Genomic DNA, 27,657 nt, shown 5'->3' with positions numbered 1-27,657 from the left:
TACATACTACATATATACAACATCATATGCCATAATACATACATACACTCAGATTTGCGTGTCTTTGGATAAAGTAATGAGTAAGGTGTAATTCATTACTTTTTAGAGTGAGGAATCCAAACCCCAGATGACGACACCCCCCCTACACACACACACACACACACACACACACACACACACACACACACACACAGTTATACTTAAGTCACTTTTGGGGTATTTACATAGACTTACATTCATTTCCTGGAGACCTACCCTAACCCTAACCATAACCACTACTTGCCTAAACCTAACCCTAACCCTAACCTCAACCTAACCCTAACCTCAACCTAACCCTAACTTTAACCTAACCCTAACCTCAACCTAACCCTAACCTTAACCACTGACCCAAAAATCAGCTTTTTACCAACTGGGGACACGGCTTTTGTCCCCAATTGCACAAGCCGTCCCCAATCAACTGATCTTAAGTCTGGTGTGTGTCCCTGAAAGTGACTTAAGTCATACCACACACACACCACACACACACACACACACACACACACACACACACACACACACACACGCACACACACACACACGCACACACACACACCACACACACACACTGGTTTATTCTCTGCAGAAGCAGCTCACAGCTGATATTTTGTCCCACTGTTCTTTAAATTTTACCATTTTCATGTCAAAAAATCCCCAAAAATATTCAGTGTTTCCTACAGAATTCTTCTTGTCAGAGTGGAAAAGCATCTGGAAATATTTAGATCATCATGGGAAACTAAAACTCTCCACTGAGACCAGGATGATAATGATAATAATTTGTTTAACTGAAAATTGAATATAAAGTAGGCCTGTATGAGCCTTTATTTCTGGAAATGTTTTAGATACCTGCTAATACTGGCAGATTTGCTTAACGATATTTAAATTTTACCTCAGTTGAGATTTTTTTTTAGGTTTTATTGTAGTTGTTGCTTTTGCGTTAGTTTTCAGCGTGGTTTTTATTTTTGTTTGAGTTTTCACTTCAGTTGTTGCATTCATTATAACTCACTCTGGGTAAACTGTAGTAATGCATTGAGTCTTTACAGTATTTAAAAAAACAGTGGATAATGCAAAATATTAACACATTACCTTTGGACATCACTGGAAGCAGCGGGCTTTGCTCTGTATCGCACTTGTTCTTATCAACGTCTCCATTTCCCCTTCTTCAGTGAGACTGTCCATAAAAGATTTCACTGCTGATGAGGTGAATCATTCAATATTCACCTTTGTGTCAAGTGACAACAAACATGCATGATAATAAAGTAGCACATCTTTAGCTTCACGCTGTTACAAAATACACCGTCTTCCTACTATGCTAGTGTTATTTGTCATAATTCCACTTATTTTTCTATATGTCTACTTGTGATTTCGTCTTTATCACTGCACTTAAGTGTTGGCTTTGGTGGCTTTCAAAGTAAAACCTCGAAAGCTAGAATAAAACAATAAGACTTTCAGTTACAACTTTCAAAGTAAAAGCCTTATTGACAAACTTGTTGCAAAGTTGTTTGATTAAAAAAGTACCAACATTAAATTGAAATGCAAGTGTTTCTTTCCCCAAATATAATTTTCTCAATATATATTCATACTCACAAAGGCAGGAATGTACAGTAGTCGGGGTAAAACCACCTAAACTCAGTTTACTCACCTTTTTTATTGGTGGAATAGATGTTTTATCTTTTTAGCCTGACAATCTTTGATATAAATCCCTAGTATTTTAACCATACATCATAGTAAGTAGCATCAATCTGATGTAAATTGTATGAAAATGAAGTTGACTGGGCTAATAAACTGTAATCTAAAGAACAGGCAAATAACAGTCTAACATCTGATGATTAATTCACTTCGGACCTTATGGACAGTTAGTGAAAATTATTTCTGTGACCCTTGATATAAGAAGTAGATATAAAAGCACAAATAATGAGGAGGCAGAATGGCCTTGTTGATTACAATGAACCAATGACACTGAGTGTAAAGGGCAGGCCAATGAAAACCAATCATACAAGGTACAATGATGAGTTAGAGCATCACAGTCAGTGATAAACCTCAATGCTTCATGATATAGTGGTACGCAGAAAGTCATTCAGTAAATCTTTAACCGATGATATTTAATAATTAAAATTTCAACTGAGCAAATGTCTCCAGCAAGGGAGAACAAAAAAGATGAGCCACTTTTTATATTTTGTGCTATTATTTAAAATAATGTGCTCATCTTATCCACAGGCTCAACTTACCCCACTCTCCCACACACACAACTAACCCTAATGCTACTCTTACGTAACTCAAAACAACCCCCCTATAACACACACACACACACACACACACACACCTCACTAACATCCCATAACATCACAAAGAAGGCTCCCCTTGACAGACTTTGATATCAGTGGTCTTGGCATCACCAGCGTGTCCAATAGAAAAATATGGGTAGAGTTTCTCAGTGAAAGTGTCTCTGTGAGTGTAGATGTGAGTCTTGTCCTCAGAGTTGTAAAAGGACAGCTCCCCCCTGTCATAGTCCAGCTGGACTCTGATCCTCTGGAGACTCTGCTTCACTGGGACCGTCTCACCAAGTACATCAATATATTTTCCACTGTCATGCAGTAAACACCATAATCCATATTCTGGTGAGGCATATCTCTTCCCCTTCCTGTCAACTGACTCTTTAGCCAAACCCACAGTCCAGGCAGGATGATCTCCCACCTCCACCTCCCAGCTGTGTTTCCCTGAGCTGAAGCCTTCAGATCCCAGAACAGCAGCATACATAGTGTGTCTCTCTGGGTTTTCAGGGAGCTGCTGCACTGTGTCTCCATGTCTCACACTGGTCAGGTCATCAGACAGATAGAGCGATGAGTTTGCAGTGTTTGGGTCCAGAATGACTGGACTGAACTTGATCTTCCCCTTCATCTTCTCCCAGACTGTGAAGGACGGGTTGCCCAGGTGTTTGGCCACATCTACCAGCGCTCCTGAGACCAGCTGTGGATCCAACAGTGAGCACTGGGCTCTGGCGCTGGTCTGAGTGGGTTTATAACTGGTGAGGAACGGAACATTGTGTTTCTGCAGGTCTTCTTCAACAGCAGAGATACTGTCTGAGAGAGAGGACATCTTCTCCTGAATGATCTTCATCTCTCTGGTGACAGTCTTCCCCCTCTGCTCCTCTTCCTCCCTCAGAGCTGCCACTCTGGCCTCCTCTTCCTCTTTCAGGAACTGGTGGAGCTTGTGGAACTCTGCTCTGATCTGCCTCTCTGTGGCCACCAGCTGCTTCTTGGAGTGTTTAATCACTTCATTGTATTTCCTCTCAACCTCTTTGTATTTGTTCCTCTTGTCCTGTAGAGACTTTAAGTCAGATTTCAGCTGCTCCTTCAGGTCACTAACTGCTTCTTCTAGAGGAACCACCTTGTGACCGACCTCACAGACAGGCCGCACAGCTTTCTGTTCCTCCTTACAGAACCATTTAGGCTCTTCTGGATGTTTACTACACACCACCTGCACTTTCTCCACGGGTCTCCCAGCATAGGAGTCAGCTAGTTCCTTCAGTGTAAAGTTCACTCTTAGATGATCCCTCGATGATTTTCTTTTACAAATGGGACAGTTCTTGTTTTTAGCTTGTTGCCAGAATTGTTTCAGGCAGCTGGAACAGAAGCTGTGGAGGCAGCTCAGAGACACAGGATCTCTGAAAGTCTCTGAACACAAGTGGCAGCTCAGGAAACTTTCAACAACAGCAATTTTCTCAGCCATTGGCTTTGGTGTCAAAATTCTCTTTAAATAGCAGAATTCACCAAATCACATTCACTCCAACTTGCTGCTTACAATCCTCCAAATGTGTTTTTCAGCAGAGATCTCACACCCTGTAATGGCGTCTCCGCTCTGTTCATGTCAAAATCTACTTTCGATTTCACTTAGCTCTGTCATGAGTGTAAATCTGATTTTGTGACCAGTGGATGGTGCTGTTTCTGTAGTTCCTTACAGAGTTTAACATTTAACTCTGTGTTCTATCCATTTACCTTGTTTATGTATATGAACAATTTCACTGGTCAGGCCCCTTTCTTTGAAGACAAAAACAGAAAATTAAAAGATACAAATAGGATTCCAGTCTTTTTCGCTGCACCACAGAAATACCTAGGCCTAAGACAAGACTATAGGTTTCTTGGAATATTTTAACAGAAAGTCATCATATTCATTCAGTGTTTTACAACTCAACTGTTTGAAACAGTTCATTAAAAATCAATGCATTCTCCAACTACAGTGAGAATGAACATGAACTTTATTTGTGCATATAAAAATGATAAACCACAGAAGGAGAAAAAATCTAGGTTGTGTAGGTGAAATGACAATAAAACCTCCAAAATGCTTAAGAAAAGATTTCTCTTCAAAAGAAACAAAGAAGCCAGCAAACAAATAAAGAAAGACTAAGAATAAAATACAACACTGAATCTTTACACCTTCATGATACACAAAAATGTTCAATGAAAAAAATAAAAACGTAGAACGATAAATACATATCCTAAAATATTTATAACACAAAATGAACAAAAAAGTTTCATTTACTTACTTCATTTTCATTTGGAGCTGCTTCAAATGTGTCAGATTCAGCTTCCAAAAACAGAGTTGACAAAGTGCTTCATATGGAATAAAAATAAATAAAGCCCATGACCACAATAAATAAAAAGTATAGGAATTTATAAAAAGAATCAAAGAAAAAAGACAGATCAAGAGATGCAAGAGAGTGAGAACTTGTTTTAGTTGCCAGTTTGTGTTTTGTCATTTTGATAGATGCGTTTTGTGACTTTGGATGTAATTTTGGTTGATGCTTTTATTTTGAAGGTTTTAAGCATCAGGTAGTGTAGAATATCAGTATTTTTTTCTGATTTTTTCAGGACTCACCATGTTCAAGACTCACCTTGTGTCTTGACTCACCTTGCTACTGCTCTCTGGTGGGATTTGATCCCAGGCTCTCGGCCCACATGTGACTCCAGAGTAGAGAGTCTTAACCTCTGCACAATCTCTGGACACCACCGGCCTGCTGGAGGCTGCAGGTCTGAACTGATCTGAGGTCTGTGACTCTTCTGTGAGTCTTGGTATTGAACCCAGCTGACATGGTGTTACTCTTTTCAATTGAGGTTATCAGGTATTGAAACCTAGAGAGCCACATTGGACCAGTGGTTAGAGAGACTATCTTGTAATCAGAAGCTCCCAGGTTCAAGTCATGCAGCTTCACCTCAGTGTTTTTAAGTCACTCTGAGTCAGACAGAGTGTAGAGATGTCCTGAGGCTTCAGGCTCAGTATCAGAGCATGTTTCCTTCAGTATGACAGCAGCCTCCTCAGTCTTTTAAAGTCGCTTTAAATAAGAGTGTCAGCTAAACGCCCTGATTGTTAAGTATAGTACTGTCCAGAGGATTCATAGCTTCTAGCCAGCCTTTATGTACCTTTATTATTTCGACCAGCTGACAAAGAGGGAGTTCATTCAACGAGAGATCATCAGGTGAAGCCTGGTGTCAGAGGAGGACAGATGGTCCAGTGGTTAGAGGGACAGACTCCATTCATTACAACTCACTCTATAGTAATGCCTTGAGTCTTTACAGCATCTTAAAACAGTGGCTAATGCCTTTAATGAGTCTTGGTGCTGTTATTTTCCCCACCAGCGGCATGATGCTCCCGTCCTGTGATGGCTCTTTGTAAGGATGGGCAGCTGCATCAGGGACAGACTCACATCGCTCCTGAGGAAAAGACGGGGAACTTAGACAACGGAGGGGAAGATGGAGGCAAAATCCTAGGTCAGCTTATTACAGAGTGGTCTGAACTGCTGAGAGGTCTGTTTTCAGTCAGGTTACACCACTTGTTTGACAGAATGAGAGGTGTATTCTGATCAGCAGTGTGGGCATACACTGTGGTTGGCGTGGCTAACATGAGATGCTTCGTATAGAGCATTAGAATGGGTATTGTTTGTGGATGATAAGGTGCTGTGGTTTCTCTGATAGTCCTGGTTGTCAGCTGTGTCATTACCCTCTAACTGTTGGTATTAATGATTTCTGAACTACTGAGCAGTACTGTTCAGCCTAGCTTAGTTCACCAGATCCTGTGTATTCATAAATGATTTTGTTCATGTGTCTTAATCGCAGTGAATACGCTACTCAGCCTCCCATGTGTGTCTCTGCAACATGACAGCGAGCCATACAGGTGTTACAGGTAAAGCTTCACCCTATAGTGTGGTGGAAGTGTCCACTGAGGTTGCTGTTGGACAGGAGAGGAGGGGGAGACGTGGCTAGGTGTGTATCCAGCACCACCAGCCAGAGGAGGAGACTCCACATTCACACTCCCAAAAGTAGGTTGAGGTTTGCTCTGTGGCCCCTGGTTTACACATTGTCCAGTTGATGGTGGGATAATGGGCAGATCTTGTTGATATGGTGACTGAAGTCCATTCGACATACTCTGGTGTGTGTATTGGGCTGAAAAGGGGGGATATTGCTTCATAAGGGCTGTGGGAGGAGTACGGTGACATGAGTTGGGGTTTGCTAGGCTGCGGTCTTTGATTTGTTAGAGGAAGAGAAGATGGAGGTATATTTTTTCTGTGGCTTGCAACCGGAACCATGGAACTGGAACCTCACAACGACATCAGATTATTAGGTCAAAATCTTATCATCGTCTCCATTTCCCCTTCTTCCATGAGACCAGTGTTAAGCAAGTTACTTGGAAAATGTAATGTATTACTCTTTACTTATTACATCTTTAAAAGGTAATCACATTACTTTACGTATTACTCTACAGAAACAGTAATTAGTTACTTTCCATTACTTTCCATTACCCCCCCCCCCCCCCTCCCCTCCTCCCAATAGAAAATCTAAAATCTTTTTAAAACGGATCCCCTTTATTGGAACACTGAGAGCTCCAGACCACAGCTAGGCCTGCTGTTCAGAAGTGAAACGATTGTATCTCAGAAGGAGAAGCTTCTCTAACTTGTCAGACAGTCTGTTCCTTCTGAAGGTGAGCAGCAAACTTCCTAAACTGAATAGCCACTCCACAGGTGCTAGATGGGGTTGGGGTATTGTACTTCATGTAAATGTATTTGATGTTCGAGAACTGGTTGAGGGTCTCAATCCCATATCCTCCTGACCTCAAATAATCCATCACTTCTATTTCTGCCGAGTAGCTGTCCACCAGCGTGTCCTGCTCTGAAATCCAGCTTCTGTTTAGTTGAAGTGCGTTAGTCGTTGGCAGTAGATGCCTCCTTGTCGGGTTGTTTTTCCCTGAGTTTTGCATTGCTGTGTTGTCATATTAGATGCTTTGATAAATTGGATGTTGTGTTTTTCGCTGTGGAAAGCGTTTTGCTGCCACGCAAAGTTTACAAAGGACGATAATGTTCTTTGCATCCTTGACTGAGATCAATTCAAAGTAATGGGAAAACTTCCAGCTGCTAAAAGTCTGCGTCTCTCCCTCACCCTTCATCTTTTGTTTTGCTTTTTTAGCTAGTAGCTGACGTAAACCGGCCCGCGAATGTCCTTAAGATACATGTGAGGAAAAAAACACAAACAGGTATTTGAAAAAAAAAAAAACCTTCTAAAATAATGAAAGGAGAGAAAAGAAAAGGTTGACGGGGGTTCAGGTTTAAGTAACGCAGTAACGGAGCGTTACTGGGATTAGTAATTTGAAATTGTAATCCCTTACACTACTCGTTACTGAAAAAAGTAATCACAGTAACGTGTTACTCAGTAATACGTTACTGCCCAACACTGCATGAGACTGTCCATAAAAGATTTCACTGCTGATGAGGTGAATCATTTTTTATTCACCTTTACACCAAGTAACAACAAACTTCCATGATAATAAAGTAGCACATCTTTTGCTTGTCTTCCTACTATGCTAGTGTCATTTGTCAGTGTCAGTAGTGCCATTTTATTTTTCCATGTTCTATATGTCTCTCTGGTGATTTCGTCTTCATCACTGCACTTAAACATTTTATTGAAATTTTTCAGTCTTATAATGTATAAGCGTCATTGTGATAAAGATTTATTGTTGAAAAAAAAAACTATGTTAGTGTGAAGTCAGCCAGAATTACTAAAAAGTGTGACTTCCGGGTTTGGCTTTCAAAGTAAAACCTTGAAAGCTGGAATTAAAAAAGCAAGACTTTGGTCACAACTTTCAAAATAAAAGCCTTAATAATGAAAGTGTTGCAACTTTTTTTGATTAAAAAAATACCAATATGAAATTGAAAGATATACTGTATGTAAGGTGGATTCTGAACTAAATTAAAATGCAATTGTTTTTTTCCCCAAATGTCATTTTCACAATATATATTCATAGTCATAAAGGCAGGAATGTACAGTATAGGCTAGTCGGGGTAAAATCACCTAACCTCAGTTTACTCACCTTTTTATTTGTGGAATAGATGTTTTATCTTTTTAGCCCGACAATCTATGATATAAATCCCTAGTATTTTGTATATTGTATGAAAATGAAGTCTATTAAGAGAAAAAAAGCACAATTGATTTCTGACTTTATTGGTGGTTGTTTGTTGTTACACAATGAACGACTGAATCAGAAAACATATCAGATCACTTGGTTCCACAGGGTAAAACAACAGACCCACAAACTGAAAAACCTCACCAGAAGATCCAGGAATATTACACACTAAAACTGATGACTGATGATGGAAGAAAAACAAAAAATCCCAAATATGAAAACAAGCAATTTTTTCTGTATGTTTGATGTGTACTTTATTGTTGTTTAATTAGAAACCAAAATGTTGCTGGGCAGGCTAATAAGCTATAATCTAAAGAACAGTCTATCACCTAATGATTTAATGATGTTTTCACCACGTAGTCCCATTGAGAATTTTTTCAAGGAAAATTTCATCAAATTTCAAAATTTCAACAAAATGACATGAGAAACAACAAAGTGCATGAGAAATTGCACTCAATTAATTGGCAAGTCCAATGTCAAGATTCACTGTATGATCAAAGGCAGTAGTCACCACTTCTAATAAATCTTAGCTAAACAAAGCATGACAATCCTTCAAAAATCTCTTAAAACTGATCAAGTGAAAACAGTTATTTAGTTTTGAATATTTTTACAATGAATTCCAAGAAAAGGAAGAAAAGTACATGAAAGCCATTTTGCCGAATATAATTCGGACCTTATGGACAGTTAGCAAAAATAATTTCTGTGACCCTAAACGGTAATTTCCACCAGGCTTTCTGAAGATATAAAAGCACAAATAATAAGGAAGCAGACCCAGAATGGCCTTGTTGGTTACAGTGTACCAGTAAGACCTTGAGTATAAAGGGCAGGCCAATGAAAACCAATCATACAAGGTACAATGATGAGTTTTAGAGATTTACAGTCAGTGATAAACCTCAATGCTTCATGACAGTGGTACACAGAAACTCATTCAGTAAATCATTACACTGACAAGCTATGTCTGGTCCATCCTGCATAGTAAAACATGTCATGTTACTGAAAAAATATCAGTAAAACTTAAAAGCTCAGTGCATTAAATGTAAACCCACATTTTGATTTTTGATTTTTTTTTTCCGATGATTTTTAAGACTCTTAACAATTAAAATTTCAACTGAGCAAATGTTCTAGAGCAAGGGAGAACAGAGAAAGATGAGCCACTTTTTGTGCTATTATGGTTTAAAATAAATATGCTCATCTTACCCACAGGCTGAACTTACCCCACTCTCCCCCACACACAACTAACCATAATGTCACTCTTAACTCAAAACAACCCCCCTAATAACACAGTCACGCGCACACACGCACACACACGCACACACACACACACACACACACACACACACACACACCTCACTAACATCCCTTAACATCACAAAGAAGGCTCCCCTTGACAGACTTTGATATCAGTGGTCTTGGCATCACCAGCCTTTCCAATAGAAAAATATGGGTAGAGTTTCTCAGTGAAAATGTCTCTATGAGTGTAGATGTGAGTCTTGTCCTCAGAGTCGTAGAAGGACAGCTTCCCCCTGTCATAGTCCAGCTGGACTCTGATCCTCTGGAGACTCTGCTTCACTGTGATGGTCTCACAAAGTACATTAGTGTATTTTCCACTGCGATGCCATAAACACCAGATTCCATATTCTGGTGAAATATACCTCTCCCCCTTCCTGTCAACTGTCTCTTTAGCCAAACCCACAATCCAGTTAGGATGATCTCCCACCTCCACCTCCCAGCTGTGTTTCCCTGAGCTGAAGCCTTCAGATCCCAGAACAATAGGATGCTTAGTGTTTCTCTCTGGGTTGTCAGGGAGCTGCTGCTCTGTGTCTCCATGTCTCACACTGGTCAGGTCATCAGACAGAGAGAGCCAGGGGCTTGCAGTGTTTGGGTCCAGAATGACTGGACTGAACTTGACCTTCCCCTTCATCTTCTCCCAGACTCTGAAGGACAGGTTGCCCAGGTGTTTGGCCACATCTACCAGCGCTCCTGACACAAGTTGTGGATCCAGTTGTGGATCCGGCAGTGAGCACTGGGCTCTGGCGCTGGTCTGAGTGGGTTTATAACTGGTGAGGAACGGAACATTGTGTTTCTGCAGGTCTTCTTCAGCAGCAGAGATACTGTCTGAGAGAGAGGACATCTTCTCCTGAATGATCTTCATCTCTCTGGCGACAGTCTTCCCCCTCTGCTCCTCTTCCTCCCTCAGAGCCGCCAGTCTGGCCTCCTCTTCCTCTTTCAGGAACTGGTGGAGCTTGTGGAACTCTGCTGTGATCTGCCTCTCTGTGGCCACCAGCTGCTTCTTGGAGTGTTGATTCACTTCGTTGTATTTCTTCTCAAACTCTTTGTATTTGTTCCTCTTGTCCTGTAGAGACTTTAGGTCAGATTTCAGCTGCTCCTTCAGGTCACTGACTGCTTCTTCTAGAGGAACCACCTTGTGACCGTGGTGGAGAGCGAACTCACAGACAGGACACACAGCTTTCTGTTCCTCCTTACAGAACCATTTAGGCACTTCTGGATGTTTACTACACACCACTTCCACTTCCTCCCCTCCTTTATCCGTCTCAGATGACCCAGCTTTCTGTCTCCCAACATAGGAGTCAGCTAGTTCCTTCAGTGCAAAGTTCACTGCTAGCTGATTCTTCGATGATTTTCTTTTACAAATGGGACAGTTCTTGTTTTTAGCTTGTTCCCAGAATTTTTGCAGGCAGCTGGAACAGAAGCTGTGGAGGCAGCTCAGAGACACAGGATCTCTGAAAGTCTCTGTACACACATGGCAATTCAGGAAGATTTCAACAACAGCAGTTTTCTCAGCCATTTGCTTTGGTATCTGAATGATCTTTCAATAGCAAGACTCACCAGATCACATTCACTCCAACTTGCTACTTACAATACTCCAAATGTGTTTTTCAGCAGAGATCTCACACCCTGTAATGGCGTCTCCGCTCTGTTCAACAATGTCAAAATCTACTTTCAATTTAACTTACCTCTGTCATGAGTTAACTATTAATGGTGGGAAATGCTGCCATCTGACATTGTGACCAGTGGATAGTGCTGTTTCTGTGGTTCCTTACAGAGTTTAACATTTTACTCTATGTTCTATCCATTTACCTTGTTTATGTATATGAACAGTTTCACCCCTTTCTTTGAAGACAAAAACAGAATAATAAAAGACACAAATAGAATTCCATTATTAGACAATGCTATTTTATCAATACACAGGATATGATGTTAATATCCCTTGTGCCATAATCCAAGGTGAGCATTCATATAGAGGCCCAATTCAGAGTTCAACAGAATGATATACTACCATACCAATGAGTACCATAGAACACATCAGGCTACACCGTCATAAATCTACAGCACCATAAGACAGGCAGCAACTGTTAGTCCTAATAAACATGACATTTATTTACTTCACAGACTTTATTTGGTTCACAGCCATAACACTCAAGTAACTGCCATCACTGCACCTGCACAAAAGCGCCTCCCACACGCATGCATCTCCACGATCAAGGGAAACCATATTTTACCGTAAAGAACAGAGTAGAGGGGAAATACATGTTTTTTTTGCAGATTTATTTTAGGCTTTATTGACAGAGATAGTGTGAGAGAGAGACAGGAAGGTATAGGAGAGAGAGAGGGGAGGACATGCAGCAAATGGCCGCTGGATTCGAACTCGGGTCGCTGCGGGAAGGTCTGAGCCTTATATGGTACGCGCTCTACTCGGTGTGGGAAATACATGTTAACAATCTCCCTATACTTTTTTAGTAAAAATAATAAAAATTCTTACCTTTTAACATTTTAAAATCTTCCAAAACAAAGGCATACAGTGACCGTAAACAAAACCGTTCTTGAGTTACATCCCGTGAGTATTCAGAATGAGTTTGACAAAAGCTGAACATATTAACTATGCAAACAAAGTTTTCAGTGCTTTCAATAGTCCTTCATGGAGTGCTTTCAAAAGCACCAGAGCCGATGCTCCCTTTTTGGTTAGACAGTCAGCGAGTTGGGCTTTTGTGTCTGACCAGAGCACCTTCTTGATTTTCTTGCTTTGTATGAGCTCCTTAATGCTGCTTATTTTCAACCACAGTCTTTTCTCTGTGACCTGTGTTGTCGACTTAAGGGCATCGAACAGAGAGTGATTGTCAGTCACACAGACCAACGAAGGAGCATTCAGTTCAGCATTCCTAGTAGTGAGCTCAGAAAAGAGAATGGCTAGAAAAATGGCATTGTCTATTCCATCTGACATAGCAAGGGTTTCCCCTGCAAGAGTGCTCCGCACCACATGTCTAATTCTCTTTGATTGCCAACAGAGGGGAGAAAACTTCCCTCTTTCTCCCATGAGAACAATCAAAGTTCCCCCCTGTGTACCTCCATCTGGAAGATTTCCAAGAGAAGCGTCACTGAAAACAATCAAGTTCAGAGCATCATTGTTTCCCAAATGCTGAAACCTAAGGGTCACTTTTTCAGACTTGAGCTTATGGATGACTTTATTTGCTTCATGAATAGACTGCACTGTAGCATTTTCTGTATTGGATGCCAAACTACAAGAATCAAACATAACATCAGGTCTGGTCTGCTTTGCAACCCATAGGATCTGTCCTATTTTTGACCTAAGCTTCTCTTTTTCAGTTTCATTAAGGGGGGCATCCCTCTGTATAGCACGTGCTGCTTGCATGTGAAGAGGTTGTAGATTTTCAATGTAACTGTGCTGATGTACCTGTTCATTGTCTGTATTCTGTTCACTATCTGAGTTAGGCTATCTGCTGCATTGTTTACGATGCCTTTCTCACTTTCTGTCTCTCTGTTTGCATCATCTTGTACAGTTTGCTTATCCTGATCCTGTGTGTTCACCTTACAAAGCCTAGAGTGATGCACTCTAACAAGAATTCCACCATGTCTTACAAATACAACAGCTCCATCCTGACCAATAACTACCCCTGGTCCCTTCCACTCTGTACAGTCTGCTCGTTTGTAATATATTTTGTCTCCTGTCTCATATTTCTGAGCTGCTTATGCAGTGCCCTCCTTATCCTCTCTGAACATTCGGCTTGAGTGAATGCTTTCCTAGAAGCAGGAACCCTTCTCCTACCCTAGTACTTACAGTAGTACCCTCTAGAGCAGATAGCTTATCAACTAATACAGAGGGGAGGTTAGGATTCTGTCCGAATACTAGTTGATGTGGACTGTAGCCATGAACATTGAGCATACTGTTCTTAGCCATAAGGGCCCAGTCTAGAGCAGTGTGCCAGTCACATCCATTTTCTCGTTTCACCTTCTGGATGATCTCGGTGGGTGTTTGATTGTGTCTTTCCAGTAGCCCGTTGCTCCAGGGACTGTATCCCGCTGTTGTTCTTGTCTCTATGTTAAAGTTTTCTGCCATGTCTCTGATCTCTTCATTATTAAATTCACCACCATTGTCACTATATAGTCTCTGGGGAGGACCATGGACACTTATCCATGTGTGAATGAAGGAGTTGACTATTTCAGAGGACTTCTTTGTTTTCACAATGTTTCCTGCGCTGAAACGTGTGAAATGGCCCAATGAAATGTGCTCTGACAAATGGCGCATCTTGACCTCTTACCGAATTTATCTAATGGATTAGTACCCGGTAATGGTTGCCTTTGTTGTCCACTCTGTAACGTTACATTCCGTTTACCTCTTCCTTGCGGACTTTGTTCTGTGAAGAACGCTACGTCTTGGTTCACTTGTATTCCGTTTGATGAGCCTGGCGTTTTTCCTCCGAAAATTCTTTTCAGTGCTGATTTCATAGAGGAGAACGTTAATTCCGTGCACGCTGTCAATGCTAGTTGCCTGTTTTTTTCATCTAGACAAGCCGTGTCTAACAGCTTAAAGGCTAACACAGCATCAGGAAGTGTCATGTTATACTTTTTCATCCGGTTGTATCGCTGTTCAAAGTCGATAATATAGTCCGCCATAGAAACAGAACTGTCTTTTGTAATGCCATCAAAATGAGAATACGCTTCGTATGCGCAATCTTTTTCCTCCTTCAGGAACACGCCGTCCAATTTCGCTAACAATGTTGCCATACTGTTATCACTGTCCAATTCTTCTGCAGGTATTTCCATGGCTGTTTCCCTGGCTTTTCCTTCAAGCCCCAAAGCAACAGCAAGGGCCTGTTTCTTTTTGTCGAGTTCTGTAACCTGTGTCCAGATATTGACTTCATTTTTCCAACATTTGTATGGCCTGGCTTCATCAAACTTCGGCAGAACTTTATAACTAGCAACCATCCTCTGCTACCAATGTTAGTCCTAATAAACACAACGTTTATTTACTTCACAGACTTTATTTGGTTCACAGTCATAACACTCAAGTAACCGCCATCACTGCACCTGCACAAAAGTGCCTCCCACACGCATGCGTCTCCACGATCAAGGGAAACCATATTTTACCGTAAAGAACAGAGTAGAGGGGAAATACATGTTAACAGCAACATTCACCAGCTACCTACTCTAGTTTCAGGGTGAGTGTAGGCAAATCATTGGGGTTATCAAGTGGGCACCCTCCTTCACCGATGTTTTGTTGGATTAGGCCCACAACGCCTCAAGAAGGGTCACCAGTGTATTCCAGCGTCCCAGAAACACCCCCCTCTTTGCCCAGACTCAGCAGACCCAAGTCCACAACACTACTGTCGCTGTCACCTGAACCTAGTTATCAGCAACACTAGTTTACATCACACACTACCATCAATATCTCTTTCTATTCAGCACATTAAGTTACACGCTACATCTAAACCAAGTCACACATACTGTGTTTACATCCTACACTTGCCCAAGCAGAGAGCAGATACCCGACCAACTCAGCAGTCCGCATATCCACACTGTATCTGCTTAGGCAAAGCTGAAGTCTTAAGCAAAGTCTGACTGGCCCTGCTGGCTTGTCTGACTTCTGACTCATTATGTTTAGTCATGCTGCCAAGCTAATGCTAACACAAGGCTGACCCAAACATTCTAGCAATCTGACGCTAGCACCTGGCTAATGCAAGAATGCTACCAAGCTAGTGGTAACACAAGACTGACACAAGCATTGTACCAAGCTAATGCTAACACATAGGCCTACACAAGCATGCCACCAAGCTATTGCTAACACAAGGCTAACCCAAACATGCTACCAAGCCAATGCTAACACAAGGCCCACACAAGCATGCTACCGAGCTATTGCTAACACAAGACTATCTCAAGCATGCTATCAAGCTAATACTAGCACAGGGCTAGCTCAGGTAAGCTATCTACCTAGGCTACTTGTGCCCCAGTTAGCATGTTTCCTCCTCATACACGGCCACTCACTGGAACCCATGGCTGCTTCTGACATAGTCTCAACTGCCTGCTTTAAACTCTGTCCATGGATGCCTAATTCACCAAGAAGTGCTAACATTGATCTGCCTACAAATCCTCTGCAACCCACCTCAACAGGCTTCAATCGTACATTCCAAACTCGCTGCACCTGAGCATCTTCCTTTCATAAGCTTCATCTACTGCATCTTCCCATGGCACTGTTCCACAAAATACACAATCCGATGCGACTCTGACCACAACACCAAGTCAGGTCTTAAGTTTGAGCTGACTATGGCTGCGGTCGAATTGTCTTTTTTGCTTAGGAAGGTTCCTAACTGAGTGAAATGACCCGGAAGTACCTAAGTGGCAGCCATGATAAGAGCTGTTCGAATTCTCTACATGCTAAGGAAAGGTGCTTCAATGCTTCCTTACTTAGCTCCTTTAGCATAGGATACACCGGACCATCCTTTACGAAAGGAAAGGAGATAATGCCATCCCACAATTCTTTGCGGCAGCAACGACGCACCATTCGGCCGTTCACGAAAACAAACGATCATGACCGACAAGGGACGCAGATCATCAAGCAAGTTACCGTTGCTTATTAAGCATTTTCCATCTTATGCCATAACTTGCTAATATGCTTATATGTTTTGAACTTTCAACAATATGTTAAACCCATAGAGGCGAACTATGAACGTTACGCTGCTGTCGTAAAATGATCAAAGTGAAGTTAACGTTGTAGCGTAACCTATGCTCGGTTTGCATGAGTTATTTCTTCATTCTGAGCGTTGTTGTATTGCCGGCCTTTAGCAATATCATTAATTAATTTTACTCTAGTCACAGATGCTGAAACCCTTGCCTTAATAAAGGCCTGTATCAGCCATAACAACTTCAAAGCACAATCAAGTTAACATTTCAAGGTGTTTACTGAGTTGTGTGGTGGTTCTTAAGCTATTATATGCATAGGCTTATAATCAGATCATAATCAGCATATTAACCATAACACAGAAGTCTGTCTTTCAAGAAAAAGGGATATGAGACGTTTTTAGCCAGATGATGTTTTTAATTCAACATGTTTGAAACTTAAGAATGATGATATGCACAGTAGTAGATTTGTAGGCCAAACAAGTAAACAAGTTATGCCTATCTTGCATGAATTTAACAATAATTTTCATACAATCATACTAATTGGGATTCATGTCGATAAATATGAGTGGACAGGAGGGTGAGCAACCATTCTCAATGTGACAACCATTTCGTTTCACTTTTGTGACTGGTAGCCTATATTCCTTTTTTATTTCAATTACAACCTTGGTGATGAAGCAATATTTTTCACCGGGTTGTCCACGTTTATATAGCCTGCATGAAACAACACGGTAAGAACGCACGGGGCGAAGTATCTAAGATGCGCTTTTAGTAGTCCATCTCCGGAACATTGTAGTTTCACACGGCAGACCCACGTCATTAACATCCGCCGTCGCATAATTACGTAGCCTAGTGTAAGTGCAGTCGGATTCTCTTAGCACCGCGGTTGTCTTTTCCTAAGTCCTTATGAATTCTCCTTCACATCTTTCCTTGACCTCATGACGTTTTCCAACGAGGTCAAGGAAAAGTGGTTAGGAATAGGAGTTAGGACGTATTTTTTTGACTATTCGACCGCAGCCTATCTCTCTGAGCATCACAAGCTGTTTCCCTAAATCCACTGCCATTTGCCAATCTCTCCCTGCCTCTAGCCCCGCCCCTAGCTGCCCTGTGACCTGCCTGCCGCTTCCCTGCTGATTGCTTACTCGCAATTGCTGCTGGTAGGCATCTAAGCACTTGATTATGTCTCCGGGTGTATTTTCCCTGAGGCAAACTTGTTTTACAACCTGATAGTATGCCTAAGTGTAGCTCTGCCTGAACATAGTGGGCGGGCAGGATCCTCACCTACCCATTGGCTGAGATTTTGGGGAGAGGGTAACACATCATAAGTAGCACCTATGATTAATTTGATGCAGTTTGCCTGAGACACTGCCTTTGCACACCTTGATGACTCCTGTTGATGTATTTGATCTACAACCATCTTTCTCTTGTCTGATGAAGTTGCCTTACTCCATAACGGTTGCCCTATTCCCAGGCCTAAGCCCCCTCGCCCTTGTTACACCTGCCCTACAATATCCCTATGTCTTAGAGCTGACCGTGCCTGTTGCACTGCCTCTCTTGGGTTCCATTTCCGCCCTGCTAACACGGGAGGTGCTGCACTCCTGACTATTAAATCCTTAGATTCTGTCAACTGCAATCTTACCTTTGCACATTTAAACTCCTCTGCTAGGCTAGATATAGGTAGTTCCAGAATTCCTTTTCCATACAAAGATACACTACTAAGACAGCGTGGAACTCCTAGCCATTTCCTGACGTATGAACTGACCAGCCTCTCCAACTTCTCTACCCTTGACAGTGGTATCTCATATACTGTCAGCAGCCACATTAGCCGAGGCAATAGGCCAAACTGCAAACACCACAACTTTAGCTTGCCTGGTAACCTTGATCTCTCTATGTCCTGAATACCTCCAGCTGCTGTATCTCCTGAGCCTGCTCCCTAACACTCAGATTTGTATCATACCACCTTCCTAGGCTTTTGACAGGCTTCTCTAGAACTATAACTTCCTCATCTATGTAAAACCTTTTGCCTGCTAGCTTCCCCTTAACAATGGATATGCTCCTTGACTTACTCGGTTTAACCTTCATCCTAGCCCAATTCAGGTTATCATTCAATTTATTCAGCAACCTTTTTGTACAAGGAGCTGTAATCGTTACTGTAGTCATATCATCCATATATGGCGTAATGGGTGGGAGATGCCCTAAAACTTACCTCCATTGCCATGGTGAAAGCTAAGGGGGAAATGGTGCACCCTGCCATGATTTCTGTCTGAAGATGCTGCCAGGCTGCAGTAAACTCTGTTGTTGTGAAGCACATCTGAATATCTTGAAAGTTTGCTTTCACTAGATTCTTAATGCTATCTGGGACCCTAAAGAAATCAAACGCCTCCCACAATAGGTTATGTGGTACAGATCCAAATGCATTAGCAAGGTCCAAAAATACTGCGTGAAGATCTCTCTTCTCTTGCTTAGCTGACTGAATTTGGTGCCAAATCATGCTTGTGTGCTCTAAGCACCCGGAAAAACCTGGTATTGCGGCTTTTTGCATGCTTGTGTCAATTAACCTATTCCTTTCCAAGTAAACTGCCAGCCTCTGTGCCATTACACTAAAGAAAATTTCCCCTTCTACATTAAGGAGGCAAATAGGCCGCAACTGACTTATATCTGTAGAGTTTTTCACTTTGGGAATTAGAATCCCTCCTGCTCTACGCCATGATCTAGGAATACACTGCTTTTTCCATGCTAGCTTCATTAATTTCCATAGATATCTCAATACATCTGGTGCACTTTTGCATACTCGGTAAGGGACACCATTAGGCCCTGGGGCTGATGAAGCCCTTGCATGCCTTACCACCTTTTCCACCTCGCACAGAAATACCTAGGAAATACCTAGGCCTAAGACAAGACTGCCATAAGTTTCTTGGGATGTTTTAACAGGAGAAAGTCATCTATTTGTTTGTTTGTTTGTTTTACATCTCAAGTGTTTGAAATGCATTCATTGCATTCTCCAAAGACAGTGAAAATGAACATGAACTTTATTTGTGCATATAAAAATTATAAACCACAGAAACAGAAAAAATTCCATGTTTTTTAGGTGAGATAAAAAAAAAACCTCCAAGACGCTTAATAAAGATTTCTCCTCAAAGAAACAAAGACACAATCAAGCAAACAATTAAAGACGTGTGTGTGTGTGTGTGTGTTTGTGTGTGTGTGTGTGTGTGTGTGTGTGTGTCTGTGTGTTTGTGTGTGTGTGTGTGTTGGTTATGTTAGGCACACCACGTTTTATCATGGTTTGATAAAGACATCATTTTATTTTTATTTGAGTTTTCACTTAGGTTGTTGCATTCATTATAACTCACTCGGGGTAAACTGTAGTAATGCATTGAGTCTTTACAGTATTTAAAAAAAACAGTGGATAATGCAAAATATTAGACACGTTACTTTTGGACATCACTGGAAGCAGCGGGCTTTGCTCAATATCACACTGTTCTTATCAACGTCTCCATTTCCCCTTATTCCATGAGACTGTCCATAAAAGATTTCACTGCTGATGAGGTGAATCATTTTTTATTCGCCTTTACACCAAGTGACAACAAACATCCATGATAAAAAAGTAGCACATCTTTAGCTTCACGCTGTTACAAAACACACCGTCTTCCTACTATGCTAGTGCCATTTGTCATAATGCCATTTTATTTTTCTATATGTCCACTTGTGACTTTGTCTTTATCACTGCACTGTATTGGAATTTTTCAATGTTAATGTATGAGTGTCATTGTGAATAAAGATTTATTGTTGAAAAAAAAAAATTATGCTTGTGTGAAGTCAGACAGTTACTTACTTTACTTAAGTCTTCTAAAATGACTTCTGGGTTTGGCTTTCAAAGTAAAACCTCGAAAACTAGAATTTAAAAAAAACAGACGAAACAAGGAGTGTGTAAAAGGCGTTTTATCATGGTTCGATAAAGACGTGTCATCTCTGTAGTGGCAGTACGCCTTGCTCTCTACCACCTCTAGTGGTAAAGTCTGAAACTGCAGCATCTTTGTGAAAATACACTGACTGCCAGCAGGCTGCAAATATGGAGCCTCACCTGGTCGGCAGCAGATTGGTGATAAAAGTCTCTATTCTTTGCAGCTTTAATGACCATTTTGCTCCTCAGAGATCAATAAAGTTTCATCTCATCTCACCAACTGGACAACACCTCACTGCCTCTCAGCCATTTCTGCTTCATTGGTACATGAATGGTTAAAAATCCTCATTCATAATGTTTGATATGTGGTGACTTGGTGTCTCGGACGAAGCCGATACCACGGCAGCACACACACACACACACACACACACACACACACACCCTGACGTCCTCCAAACAGAAGCAGATATTTTGTCCCACTGTTCTTTAAATTTGACCATTCTCATGTCAAAAAATCAAAAAAACATGTAAATATTCAGTGTTTCCTACAGAATTCTTCTTGTCAGAGTGGAAAAGCCTCTGAAACATTTAGATCATCATTGGACTCTCCACTGAGACCAGGATGATGATAATAATAATTTGTTCAATTGAAAATTGAATATAAAGTAGGCCTGAGCCTTTATTTCTGGAAATGTTTTAGATACCTGCTAATACTGGCAGATTTTCTTAACGATATTTAAATTTTACCTCAGTTGAGATTTTTTTTTAGGTTTTATTGTAGTTGTTGCTTTTGTTTTAGTTATCAGCGTGGTTTTTATTTTTGTTTGAGTTTTCACTTCAGTTGTTGCATTCATTATAACTCACTCTGGGTAAACTGTAGTAATGCATTGAGTTTTTACAGTATTTAAAAAAACAGTGGATAATGCAAAATATTAACACATTACTTTTGGACATCACTGGAAGCAGCGGGCTTTGCTCTGTATCGCACTTGTTCTTATCATTGTCTCCATTTCCCCTTCTTCAATGAGACTGTCCATAAAAGATTTCACTGCTGATGAGGTGAATCATTTTTTATTCGCCTTTGTGTCAAGTGACAACAAACATGCATGATAATAAAGTAGAACATCTTTAGCTTCACGCTGTTACAAAATACACCGTCTTCCTACTATGCTAGTGTCATTTGTCATGATGCAATTTTATTTTTCTGTATGTTCTATATGTTCTATGTTCTGTATGTCTCTCTTGTGATAAAATTTTTATCACTGCACTTAAATGTTGTATTGGATTTTTTCAGTCTTATAATATATGAGTGTCATTGTGAATATAGATTTATTGTTGAAAAAACTATGTTAGTGTGAAATCAGCCAGAATTACTAAAAAGTGTGACTTCCGGGTTTGGCTTTCAAAGTAAAACCTTGAAAGGTAAAATAAAAACGCAATACTTTTGGTCACAACTTTCAAAATAAAAGCCTTATTGACAAATTTTTTGTAATGTTTTTTTGATTAAAAAGTACCAACATTAAATAAAAGGATATACTGTATGTAAGTATATAAGGCGGATTCTGCAGTAAATGAAATGTCATTTTCACAATATATATTCATAGTCATAAAGGCAGGAATGTACAGTAGTCGGGGTAAAACCACCTAAACTCAGTTTACTCACCTTTTTATTTCTGGAATAGATGTTTTATCTTTTTAGGCAGACAATCTATGATATAAATCCCTAGTATTTTAACCGTACATCATAGTAAGTAGCATCAATCTGATGTAAATTGTATGAAAATGAAGTCTATTAAGAGAAAAAAAACACAACTGATTTCTGACTTTATTGGTGGTTGTTTGTTGTTGCACAATGAACGACTGAATCAGAAAACATATCAGATCACTTGGTTCCACAGCGTAAAACAACAGACCCACAAACTGAAAAACCTCACCAGAAGATCCAGGAATATTACACACTAAAACTGATGACTGATGATGGAAGAAAAAAAAAAAAACGTACAAATATGAAAACAAGTAATTTTTTCTGTACAGTTAATGTATACTATATTGTTGTCTAATTAGAAAACAAAATGTTGCTTTCCAGGCTATAATCTAAAGAACAGTCTATCACCTGATGATTTAATGATGTTTCATCATTTAGCATCATCATCATTTCACCTTTATTGCACCATGTAGTCCCATCAAGAATCAAAATTGATCTTTCAAGAGAAAGAAATCAGCATCATGGCAGTCATAAGTTACAAAAAAAATGACAAAATAAAAAAATGACATAGGTAAGTGCATGAGAAAATATACACTTGCACTGAATGAATTGTGCAATGTCAAAATTCACTGTATGAGCACTCAAAGGCAGCAGTCACACACTGATGAGTAAGAGATTTACAGTCAGTGATAAACCTCATAGTGGTACGCAGATAGGTGATCAATCATGACACCAACATGCCATGTCTGCTACATCCTGCATAGTAAAACATGGCATGTTACTTACAAAATATCTAAATTAAAAACTCAGTGCACTTAATATAAACACACGTTTTCAGGAAGTTCAACTTTAACCTATGATTTTTAAGACTTGAATAATTAAAATTTCAGCTGAGCAAATGTTCTACAATGAGGGAGAACAGGGTAAAATGAGCAACTTTTTGTGCTATTATGGTTTAAAATAAATGTGTAACAATAATTGCAACATATATTTAAGGTTCTGTAGCTAATACAGCTTTAGAAGGGTGACACAAAAAGTTGGTCTTTTGGATCAACTCACCCCAGGGCTAGTGACACATTTTGCCCCACAACCATGATTGTGGCAAAACTGCTTCACATAGCTAATCAGGCCCAAAGTTTTAAGTTTATGACCTCCTACCTTGTAAAGCCTCAAATGTATTTAGTTCCATTTAGATACAAGAATCAAGGCAGGTTTACCAATATGTGATCACTTCATATGACAAAACAAAATGAGATGAAAACAAATCATTATTTCCAAATCTGTGATCACATGATTAGTTTTGTGTGTGGTTGCCTATATACAAGGGGGGGGGGGCATCTTACACACACACACACACACACCTCGCTAACATCCCTTAACATCACAGAGAAGCCTCAGCTTGACAGACTTTGATATCAGTGGTCTTGGCATCACCAGCCTTTCCAACATTGAAATATGGGTAGAGTTTCTCAGTGAAAGTGTCTCTGTGAGTGTAGATGCGAGTCTTGTCATCAGAGTCGTAGAAGGACAGCTTCCCCCTGTCATAGTCCAGCTGGACTCTGATCCTCTGGAGACTCTGCTTCACTGTGAAGGTCTCACCAAGTCCATTAGTGTATTTTCCACTGCGATGCTTTAAACACCATAATCCATATTCTGGTGAGGCATTTCTCTCCCCCTTCCTGTCAACTGCCTCTTTAGCCAAACCCACAGTCCAGCTAGGATGATCTCCCACCTCCACCTCCCAGCTGTGTTTCCCTGAGCTGAAGCCTTCAGATCCCACAACAATAGGATGCTTAGTGTTTCTCTCTGGGTTGTCAGGGAGCTGCTGCTCTGTGTCTCCACGTCTCACACTGGTCAGGTCATCAGACAGAGAGAGCCAGGGGCTTGCAGTGTTTGGGTCCAGAATGACTGGACTGAACTTGACCTTCCCCTTCATCTTCTCCCAGACTCTGAAGGACAGGTTGCCAAGGTGTTTGGCCACATCTACCAGCGCTCCTGACACAAGTTGTGGATCCAGTTGTGGATCCGGCAGTGAGCACTGGGCTCTGGCGCTGGTCTGAGTGGGTTTATAACTGGTGAGGAACGGAACATTGTGTTTCTGCAGGTCTTCTTCAGCAGCAGAGATACTGTCTGAGAGAGAGGACATCTTCTCCTGAATGATCTTCATCTCTCTGGCGACAGTCTTCCCCCTCTGCTCCTCTTCCTCCCTCAGAGCCGCCAGTCTGGCCTCCTCTTCCTCTTTCAGGAACTGGTGGAGCTTGTGGAACTCTGCTGTGATCTGCCTCTCTGTGGCCACCAGCTGCTTCTTGGAGTGTTGATTCACTTCGTTGTATTTCCTTTCAACCTCCTCGTATTTGTTCCTCTTGTCCTGTAGAGACTTTAGGTCAGATTTCAGCTGCTCCTTCAGGTCACTGACTGCTTCTTCTAGAGGAACCACTTTGTGACCGTGATGGTCAGGGAACTCACAGACAGGACACACAGCTTTCTGTTCCTCCTTACAGAACCATTTAGGCACTTCTGGATGTTTACTACACACCACCTGCACTTCGTCCTCTCCTTTATCCATCTCAGATGACCCAGCTTTCTGTCTCCCAACATAGGAGTCAGGTAGTTCCTTCAGTGCAAAGTTCACATCTAGTTCAGCCTTTGAGGATTTTCTTTTACAAATGGGACAGTTCTTGTTTTTAGCTTGTTCCCAGAATTTTTGCAGGCAGCTGGAACAGAAGCTGTGGTGGCAGCTCAGAGACACAGGATCTCTGAAAGTCTCTGAACACACATGGCAATTCAAGTAACTTTCAAAAACAGCAGTTTTCTCAGCCATTTGCTTCGGTATCTGAATGATCTTTCAATGGCAAGACTCACCAGATCACATTCACTCCAACTTGCTGCTTACAATCCTCCAAATGTGTTTTTCAGCAGAGATCTCACACCCTGTAATGGCGTCTCCACTCTGTTCAACAATGTCAAAATCTACTTTCAATTTCACTTAGCTCTGTTATGAGTTAACTATTAATGGTGAATAATGCTGCTTTTGTGAATCAGTGTAAATCTGATTTTGTGACCAGTGGATGGTGCTGTTTCTGTGGTTCCTTACAGAGTTTAACATTTTACTCTAACTAGGGAAATGTCATCTATTTGTTTATGTGTTTTACATCTCAAGTGTTTGAAATGCATTCAATGCATTCTCCCAATGACAGAGAAAATAAACATGAAGTTTATTTGTGCATATAAAAATGATAAACCACAGAAAGAGAAAAAATCCAGGTTGTGTAGGTGAAATGACAATAAAACCTCCAAAACACTTAAGAAAAGATTTATCTTCAAAAGAAACAAAGAAGCAAGCAAACAAATAAAGAAAGACTAAGAATAAAATACAACACTGAATCTTTACACCTTCATGATACACAAAAATGTTCAATGAAAAAAATAAATACATAAAAAACTAATGAGTGGAACAATAAATATATATCCTAAAACACAAAATGAACAAAAAAGTCTTTCATTTTCATTTGGAGCTGCTTGAAAGTTTTTTTTGCCACAGCCAATACATATCGGTAATTTATTATTTTAGTCATATAGAACTGATCTAAAAATAGAGTTGATGTTGAAATAAAAGCCCATGACCACAAGAAATATAGAGATAAGAATGAATAAAAAGAATAAAAGATAGATAGAGATAGAGAGATATTACATAATAGCAAGTCTATAGAAATTAGTCTTCATTAGAGATTTAAAGAGATGCATCCTGCTTGAGTTTCTCATGCAGGTCGTTGTACAAGTTAGTTATTGCATCCCTTTAATTAATTAATCTTTTTTCACAGTATGACATCATGAGTTACTGTGGAATCTGCTTGAACAAAGGAGGAAGTGAAATGCAGTGTAAAGTGTGAATGTAAGAGAGAGTGAGTGCGTGTGTGTGTGTGTGTGTGTGTGTGTGTGTGTGTGTGTGTGTGTGTGTGTATGTGTTGGTTAGGCTATGTAAGACAGGCACATAGTGTGTGCTAGTCCAAAAATACTGACTTTGTACACTTCGAGGAACCTTTTTTTTTTTTTTCCCTGTTGCAATGTGAATTGCTGGAGAAGGGGTTAGAATAAATATAGTGTGTAACGCTGTAGTGGCAGTACGCCCTGCTCTCTAGCATTTCTAGTGGTAAAGTCTGAAACTGCAGCGTTATCGTGAAAATGCTCAGGTGAGGAAGACGTTCTGCTTGCTTACAAGTGCGCATGCGCAACAGCGTTTAATCTTCCTAACGCCGAGTTAATGTTACACCTTTTGATAGCAAAATGTTAACAAACAAGTTTTAATTACGATATTTAGCATTTTGTTAGAGGTTTGTTGCAAAATTAAGGCGACATTCGTACACAAAGGATTCTCGCTCACTTCTAAAAGTTATTTTTCTGACAGGGGCAAAAAGGTGGTTAGCAAAGCTAGTTCCGCCTTGCTTTCTGTGTGATGGACAGCGGCGACAAGTGAAGTGTCAAAAGTAACCCGGAGTCAACGAGATAAAGCCAAACGCATCTCTAGCCTTGTGGATACCGTTCTAAATAAAGCTAACAGCTAACATAAAGGTGAGTACCCTTTGTGCACACTTTATAGTTACACCATTCTGAAGTATAACTATGAGCTAAATGAGCTACTATAAGTTAGCTAACGCTAACGTTACATGGACAGGAATAGCCACCTGTTGCTGGCTCTGCATTAACTACATTAGCAAGGATTAGCATTGTGACAGTACCGTTTGTAAAGCTTACTATCTTTAGCTCAAATAGCTCTTGTCGGTTGTTCAAATTAGAAAAGTAGAAACGTAGAGACAGAGACACAGAGACGCAGAGACAACATCAAGGCCAGTGTGTATCATGTTCAACTCGGTAAACTATTCGATATCACTCTCCCGTTCAGTCTCTTTTAAGCACTACCTGTAGCTACCTGCCTAGCTTGTTACTGCATGTAGCTAGGCCAATGCAGGGAGATCAAAAGTAGTAGATGGTTTGCCCTGTAAACGGATTTGTTCAAGGAATGGATAACCTTTTTGCTGTTTGGTTATGGTACTAGGTGGTCATTTGTTGTTCCCAGCACACTAGACCACCGCTAGAATCTTTCAGCTCTTTTTTCCCAGATTGTTTTTCCCCAGTACTTAAGCATGAGACGTCACCATCAGTACTGTTTATAACTCGTTTAAAGAAGTTTAGCATTGCAGCTGTAGCATTACAATGTAGGGACTAGAGGGAGGCCTACGATTTAAACTACTTTTTGTGTCCCAGTCAGGGAAGCAAATAGCCTCTCTCCCCAGCATTCCAGTGCATTCCAGTTGCAGGCCCTTCTACTTGTTCCAACAAGTACTTATTGCATTTAGTGCTGACTGAAAGTTGTAATACGCCCTGTAGGACAACACAGACTCTCAGATGTGTGTGTCGACCAGAAGAGGAAAGACAAAAGGAGCTGCTGCTTTACTGTATTTGTTCTAGATATAGGCAACATTGTAATCAGGTCAGTCATTTTATTGTGCTTTGTATACAAATAGTCTTGGATCCTTGCAGCCGTTGACACAGATTACACATCTCTTAACAAGCAGAATATGTGTTGATGAGGCAAATATGATCCCAATTGAACTGTGCTACTGTGGGCAACAGT

The 27,657-nt window shown here is 40.6% G+C and overlaps 4 protein-coding genes across 5 annotated transcripts in view; 1 reads left to right on the top strand and 3 right to left on the bottom strand.

The window, feature by feature from the left end:
- Window positions 1–2,379: 2,379 nt before the first annotated feature.
- On the bottom strand, window positions 2,380–3,765 carry LOC139915039 (nuclear factor 7, ovary-like). The gene has a single exon (XM_071903514.2). The coding sequence runs from the start codon at window positions 3,763–3,765 to the stop codon at window positions 2,380–2,382; it is 1,386 nt and encodes a 461-aa protein (XP_071759615.2).
- Window positions 3,766–9,786: 6,021 nt separating this feature from the next.
- LOC139915038 (nuclear factor 7, ovary-like) lies at window positions 9,787–11,387 on the bottom strand. Its single transcript, XM_071903512.2, has one exon. It carries the CDS (start codon window positions 11,288–11,290, stop codon window positions 9,851–9,853), a length of 1,440 nt encoding a protein of 479 aa, XP_071759613.1. The 5' UTR covers window positions 11,291–11,387; the 3' UTR covers window positions 9,787–9,850.
- Window positions 11,388–23,372: 11,985 nt separating this feature from the next.
- On the bottom strand, window positions 23,373–24,982 carry LOC139915037 (nuclear factor 7, ovary-like). Its single transcript, XM_071903511.2, has one exon. It carries the CDS (start codon window positions 24,844–24,846, stop codon window positions 23,407–23,409), a length of 1,440 nt encoding a protein of 479 aa, XP_071759612.2. The 5' UTR covers window positions 24,847–24,982; the 3' UTR covers window positions 23,373–23,406.
- A 1,361-nt stretch (window positions 24,983–26,343) lies between these two features.
- Window positions 26,344–27,657, top strand: part of phactr4a (phosphatase and actin regulator 4a) — a 33,698-nt gene continuing 32,384 nt past the window's right edge. Inside the window, exon 1 of one of the 2 annotated variants that reach the window (XM_078290374.1) lies at window positions 26,344–26,594. The gene's annotated coding sequence lies outside the window, so the exon portion shown is untranslated. Of the gene's footprint in view, window positions 26,595–27,496; window positions 27,514–27,657 lie in introns of those variants that run through there. The other variant, XM_078290376.1, reaches the window with a different exon arrangement.

Source organism: Centroberyx gerrardi, chromosome 19 (assembly GCF_048128805.1).
Source record: "Centroberyx gerrardi isolate f3 chromosome 19, fCenGer3.hap1.cur.20231027, whole genome shotgun sequence".
NCBI lineage: Eukaryota > Metazoa > Chordata > Actinopteri > Beryciformes > Berycidae > Centroberyx > Centroberyx gerrardi.
Note: the sequence above shows the minus strand (reverse complement) of the source record. Positions and strands in the feature narration are given on the sequence as shown.